Raw genomic sequence first — 7007 nt, 5'->3', positions numbered from 1 at the left:
AAAACCAACAACAAAAAACCCAACAAAAATCATGTTTCTTTCATTCTAATATTTAACTGTGGTTTGCTAATATCAGATGAGTATTAACAGATTTCAAGGTAACATAAAGGCAATAATGGCTAATGTTGTGTTGATTGGATAGATACATGCCAAAGAGATTAATAACGAACAAAGCTGTAAGGGCATTGCCAGACAGGGTTAATTAGGGAGGAAGCAGCACCCTGATTGTGGTCAGCACTCTCCTATAGGCTGGGATAAAAGGGGAAAAAAGAAAACCAGCTAACATGTGCATAACCTCAATCTCGCCCTTCCTTTCCGTCTTTTCTCTGTCTCTTCCTTTCTCTCCCTTCTCTCCAGACCCTTCATCCCTGCCTGTCTCCCTTCCCAGTCACAACGACGGAGCTGTTCTGTCTCACCAGGCCTTCCCTGCCATGATGGAGCCCCTGAAACTAGGAGCAAAATAAGCCTTTCTCTAGGCTGTTTGCTCAGTTATTTGGTAATAGTAACAAACAGCTAACACAAGCTTTAGACAATTTTAAGACAGAGCTTTCAGGTTGCTGTCTGCCCCATCCAAGGGAAACAAAAAAGCCATGTGCAGACTTGTCTGGCTCAACACATCATCGAATCTACTGCCAGCAGAAAATTAAGCTGCTGTGATTAATCCTTTTTAAACATCCAAGTTTCGAAGCTGGTGAACTCTTCACTGGTTCTCTGGGACAGTGATTGTAAAGTTTTCTTTTGCACTTCCACTCACTTAAAACTTCTGCCCAAGCAGTTCAATGTCACCCCAAGTCCTCTGGTATACATAGTAGTGGCCTCTTTTCTACTTTTTATATATAATCTTAAGATCATATTATTTTTTCCTGTTGAAAACCTTTTTCAATGGGGCTGGAGAGATGGCTCAGCAGTTAAGAACACCTGTTGTTCTTGCAGAAGACCTGGGTTTGAATCCTAGCACCCACATGGCAGCTAACAACTGTCTGTAGCTCTAGTCCCAGGGGGTCCAACAGCCTCTTCTGTCCTCCGCAGGCATTGCACAACACATGTGCACTTACCTACATGCAGGCAACACACGCATACACATAAAATAAAAATCATAAAAAAGTGTATACTACCACCACACCCAGCATTTTCAGAAATTTTGTGTGTGATACACTTTTGTAAACTCTTCTCCAGAAAGCTATGTATTACAGATTCTATCTATCCAGAGGAAAGATTTTAAATTCTAAATTAAACACTTTCATAAGTAAAATTTCTTTCTCTCTTTCATTTCTACCAAAGGACAAAGACTCTTTTTCAAAAAGTCTAAGTTAGAAGCCCTTGAATTCCCATTTTGGTTCCTAAATACCAAACTCCAAGCCAGGGGTGTTCACTCAGGACTTCCTGAAGAAATGGCTGGCCCAATAGTGGGACAGGAGCTAAATGAACTTGGGATGTCTTTTTTGTGCCAGAAAGTAAGAAAATCATCAAACTAGAGGGCCATATCAAAAAGCCATGAAGCAGCTCTTACTTGCCAAGCTAGGCATAATTTAAACATAAAAATGAGTAACTGTAATGGAGTGTATCACTTTGAATTTGAAAATACTTTAAAGTTTATGAACAATAATAAATTGAATGCAGGAGAGATAAAGAAGACTTAGAAGGAGGAACTTCTGCTTTTGACACAAAGCCACTATCATAATGATATTCTAGCCAAGGCAGAATCATTAATGGATGCTAAAAACATTGAGGTTTGTTGAGAAAAGATATTTACCTAACTTCAAAGTATCCACCAATAGCTTAATTGTTAATTACAAAGAGCAAATAGGTGTTTTTACTGTAAGGAAATGAAATGAACTCTTAACCAGGAGTTCAAAAGTCACATCACCAAGAATGAGACAAAATGCCACACTATGTCCCATCACACTGTCCTGAGACTGCCAAGGATACCCGCCAGTACAGCATTCCCACCACAACCACCCAAACCGGGTGAAGGAGAAAGTTCTGCAAAGTATGTTCTGTGCTCTTCAGAACTATCATAGTCTTAATAAACAAAGAAAGGCAGACAAACTGCTTCATATTAGAACATGCTAAACAGACACATCAGTTACATGCAATCTGTCATCCTGGATTATATCCTGCATTGGAAAAAATTTCCCATAAAAGTCCTTGGGACAACTGGCAAAAAGTGAAGGTAAACTACACAATAAAGTAATGGACAATTAAATTTCCTGACCTTGTTAATTGTACTGTGGTTATGTGTTGGGGAATATATGACATCTGTAATTTATTCTTATAGCAAAAATAAAATAGCTGTAACTGTATTAACACATATATGCTGAAGAGGAGGCAAGTGGCATGTTCTCACTAAACTAGGGGCACAAATGAGGTGAAAGTGAACAGTCACATAGGCCAAGTTTAAGAGTTTAGTAGATATTTGCTCCAAATTCCACTAATTTCACACAACACATATTTAAGCCATTCTTAAAGAGTCATATGCAGTGAGTTACGAACATCTTATTAAATGTTCTGTTCCTTCTAAAAACTCACAAAATAATGACCAAGTAACCTAGGACTAAATGTATAAATGGGGGTGGGGGAGATATCTAGAGTTTATCAATTTTATCATCTAGAAAATGCCTAACCAGCCTATCCACATTTTATCGAACACAAAAATTATACAAGAAATACATGCTTCCTCTCCAGTAACTGCCAGTCCCTAGCCAGACCTTTTCATATTATTGTGAGGATTCAGCACATTTGAGGGATGCCTTGCACAGGGATCGATAATGACAATGGTCTGATGACATTTAGTCACTGACTAAAACAAGCTCCTAAGCTAAAATGAAGTTTTGTTTTGTTTTTTCCTACTTGTAAGTGTATGAGCTACGCTTTTGTAATTTACTATTATCAATTCAATTTCTGAACTATGTACACGCAGGTTAAATATCTAGAGAAAAGCAGGATTTGGCAGTTTCCAATACTTGCTTTCAGCCTGTGTCATTTTCCTGGCTCTCTCAAACACAGTAGAAAAGATTTATGTATGTATATATGTTTGGGAGGTGGGAAGTGAATGGGCTGCAATTTATGTTTTCAAAATCTGTTTCCTGTCTTATAAAGTCTTTCTCACACCCATAATGGAATAAGATGGTCATTCTATTAAAGTCTCATGATGTAACACTTAACATACTTGTAAGCCTCTTTGAATATAAGTTGATGGAATTGGCTTCTTTTCTGTTTTTGCCTGGTCAATTAGAGGTCTGAGTTAAATCCTAGAGAACAGGAGAGAGGCCTAGCCTCTTGAATTTCACTGGGGCAACTTAATACATTTCTCAAACTTCTATCTCCAAATCTACAAAATGGGGACAATAATGCAAAGTTTACTAGATCAAAGAGCTCTATTATTTGGCTACTATTAAAGTGTTTTCTTGGTCAAGAATTGATCCTAATCTAGTACCAAATAAAACCTACAGACCCCCCAAGGCAGAGACATCCCGGTGCTGTGGTCTTGGCTTCAACGATGGGCAAGCCAGCTGGTGGTCCTCAATTACAGAACACTTCTGCAAGGAAACCCACAAAGTGCTGCCACTTGGGTTTCCTTCTCTAATCAGCCTTGATGGTCACTGGTGGCATTTAATGAAAACAATAAGATCCCTTGGAGAAAAGAAAGTATATTTATGGAAAAGTTCACTTTAAAAGGATACTGAAAAGAACAATAATTAGTGAAAACTGGACATAAAAAGAAATGGCCAAAATAAGTTCCAGAGGGTAGGTAGTAAAAATTATCAGGAGGACAACTATAGATAATGATAATGTATTGTATATTTCAAAAGCTAGAAGAAAGAAGTTTGAATGTTTCTACCATAAAAGAAATGATCAATGAGGCAATGGAAATGTTACATAGTGATTTAAACATTATACAATGCATACATGTACTGAAACATTAACATGGCACCTCATAAATGTACAATTTTTGTGTTCTTAGGATCAGTTAAAATACATTTAAAACTTTAAAAGGCACTTTAAAGAGAAAGTTAGCAATGCTGCTGAGCTCCTATGGGTCAGCTCTACAAATTAGTTAATCCTGAGGTACCAAACTGAATGTGGGGCCTATGTTGGGTCACATCCTAAGAAGGATAAAAAGTCTTAGGGTTCAAAGCTCATCTAGGTTCAACACAAATTCCAGACTCTGAAAGACAAGACCTTTTTCTGATTTTACAAGGAAAAGCTACTCTCTGTCCAGCATCTATTAATTTTTTTATTGCACAAAACTCCTCACTGTGAGCTTTAAGTAGAAATGAAACCACGTAGGAGCCGGTATTGCTTAATTCAGTAGGAAAACAGTACTCTTATTTCTTAAAGACAACAACTGTGGACCACAAACTTGAAGGGTGAGAACGACAAGGGATGAAAATGTTACCCGTTACTCTTTAGTGCCCCCTTTTGGCTGCCCTAGGGAAAAACCCGAGATCCCACCTATTCCTCTAGGACAGCCAACTCCGAGAACACTGGCTCTCTGATGCCACGGAAAGAAATCCTTTCACTTTAGATGACCCCTAGTAGAACTCAACCCTAAAGCACTCGTTACAATATTTTCTATTTATGGGGCTCCCAGAATGGAAATTGGGAAACAGCCTCGCGGGTTGGTCCCAAAGGACTTGCCAGGTCCCTTGCAGCTCTGTGACCCTCTAACTCCAGGTTGAAAAGCTTATATAAGAGCTGTATGATTATTTCTGATTTCAGGAAAAGATCTTACCTCTTTCTCTATTTTGAGTAGCTTCTTTACAGCCACCTCCTTGTCCTGTGATATCCATTTGGCTCGATAAACACTACCAAAACTTCCTCCACCGCAGTTTTCAAAAAACTGCAAGTCATCAAATTTAATTTGCACAAAGGAGGTACCGAGAGACGACATCTCATAATGACAAAGTAGTAAACTTCCACAAAATCTGGAGAGAAAAAGAAGAAATGTTGAATTACAAATAAATTAGAAACAATCTTTTGAGTCCTACTGTAGATAATGTATAACAAGTCCCGTGAAACTTCCAGAAAGACCATGATGACTTCAGAAGAAAAGCAAGACAGACACCGAAAGGAAAACATGCACCCCGGCAGCCAGTACAAAAATCCAACAGCACCCTGTCCAGACTTTGAAATGCAGTTGTCCACAGAGAAAGAGCTCAGATTTCCCCCCGACAAAACCTGCAGGAACACTTCCTACACATCCCGAACTCTGCCTAAAGGCTACTGTGTCACCAGGTCTCCTAACAGGAAGCCTGGACCCTACGGAACGCACGCTTTCAACAAGCTTGCATAGCTCTGCTGGCATCTGCGGCATGCAATCTCTCCATGTTACCCTTGCTTCCACAAAATATACATAAGCATCCTGCATCAGCACAGCCAAAACGCTGTAGAGTGAACACATGTTCAATATTTAGATTCCAAAAACAAGATTTCGGTTTAGAGATAATAGAAAACCTGGCCAAGTGTTTCCAAAAGTGGCTCAATAGGCTGTATACCTTAGCTGAGCCTAATTAAAGAGTAGAAAATTTGTCCCTGATTACAATACAGTAAGTCATCCAAAGAATACCGTCAGGGGCACTAAAAAAATATTATGCTTGTTTCCAGAGGAACAGATTACCCCTCCCAGAGATTAGGACAGTGAGATTTTCTATGTTGAAGGAGTCTTACTATTCCCTAGGTAAGTGTTGATTCTTAATGCCCTATACCAAACTATAAATTATCAGGGGGGGAAAAAACCCAAACACACAAATAATGGACTAAACTTCTGAACCTACATAAAAGGCTAGATAACACATACAGTGGAACTTCCGTGGGAGAAGAGACGGATCTTTATCATTCTACCTATATAATAAATGTTTGTGACAGTACACATACATGTACATGTGTACATACATGCCTGAGTTTGTATATATATATATATATATATATATATATGCATGTATATTCTTCCTACAACTGTAAACCAGAATATTATAATTATGGAGCTTAAGGATATTCTACAAAATAACTGACCTATGTGCCTAATGGTCACTACCAAGAAAGACTTAAAACAAATGAAGAGGAAAATGTCCACATAAGAACTTAAAGAAGTCTATGATGAAATGTAATGTGTGATCACTGACAGAATTTGTCCTCTACAAATATATAGACATACTAAAGTATGATGCTTACAACTTCCTTTGAAACAGTTCTGATACCACCTGCAAAAGTCTGACAGAAAGAGGGAGCATAGATATGTAACAGAGAGAAAGCAATGTGGCAGAATTAAGAGCTCCAAATCGGAAAGACATTTGGACATTTACTTTTTCTGTTTTCTGTGAAGGCTTGATTTTTTTTTTTTCAAAATATAAGGTAGAGGGGAGCAGCCTGTACTGATATAAATTCACAGTTTCTCTATAAACAACTTGAGGCTTTGCTAAGTGATGCACACAGGCAGCTGACTTAGCCATTTCATTTTTAGGAACATCAGCTCACTGAAGAATGTTGATTTTTTTTTTTTCAGTTCAGTCTCTTTTTTTCTTTCTTTTTGAGGTTAATGTGATTGTTTATTTTTTCCCAGTTAATTATTTATTTAATAACCACATACTTAGAAGAAGCATTTCATTACAACAGCACTGACATATTCAATAACAATTTTCTGAGTTAAGATGCATCTTTTTCAAAATTGGCTGTAAATTTTTAGGTTTACAGCTGAATTATTACAGTTATACAATATTGTACTCAGTATAAACCCTATAAGACATAAAATTAAATGAGGTTTTAACCTTTAAAAAGATCTCCATTTCATTATTAAAATACAGTTTCATACAGAAAAATTCATTTTCAATGCAATTGACATTAAGATGTTTCCACATGCATTTCTAATCTCTATATATCTGATTATTACTAGTGACAGTCAGTTACTTTCTGAGCTCCTTGGCATCTGAGCATGGATATAAAGTCATCAGGTAGATTTCAATGGTAATTTTTCTTACATCTACTAATTATTATTTTTTAATCATTAT

The 7007-nt window shown here is 37.4% G+C and overlaps 1 protein-coding gene across 3 annotated transcripts in view; it reads right to left on the bottom strand.

Moving 5' to 3' along the window:
• Map3k20 (mitogen-activated protein kinase kinase kinase 20) overlaps nt 1-7007 on the bottom strand; it is a 172132-nt gene that overhangs the window by 155053 nt on the left and 10072 nt on the right. For 2 of the 3 annotated variants that reach the window (XM_008855275.2, XM_008855276.3), the window contains exon 2: nt 4736-4928. In XM_008855275.2, the coding sequence (XP_008853497.1) occupies nt 4736-4894 (159 nt within the window). In that variant the 5' untranslated portion in view covers nt 4895-4928. Of the gene's footprint in view, nt 1-4735; nt 4929-5117; nt 5189-7007 lie in introns of those variants that run through there. The other variant, XM_017794913.2, reaches the window with a different exon arrangement.

Source organism: Nannospalax galili, unplaced genomic scaffold (genome assembly GCF_000622305.1).
Source record: "Nannospalax galili isolate Female #2095 unplaced genomic scaffold, S.galili_v1.0 scaffold346, whole genome shotgun sequence".
In the NCBI taxonomy this organism is placed as follows: domain Eukaryota; kingdom Metazoa; phylum Chordata; class Mammalia; order Rodentia; family Spalacidae; genus Nannospalax; species Nannospalax galili.
This window is presented reverse-complemented; position numbering and strand designations above follow the sequence as displayed.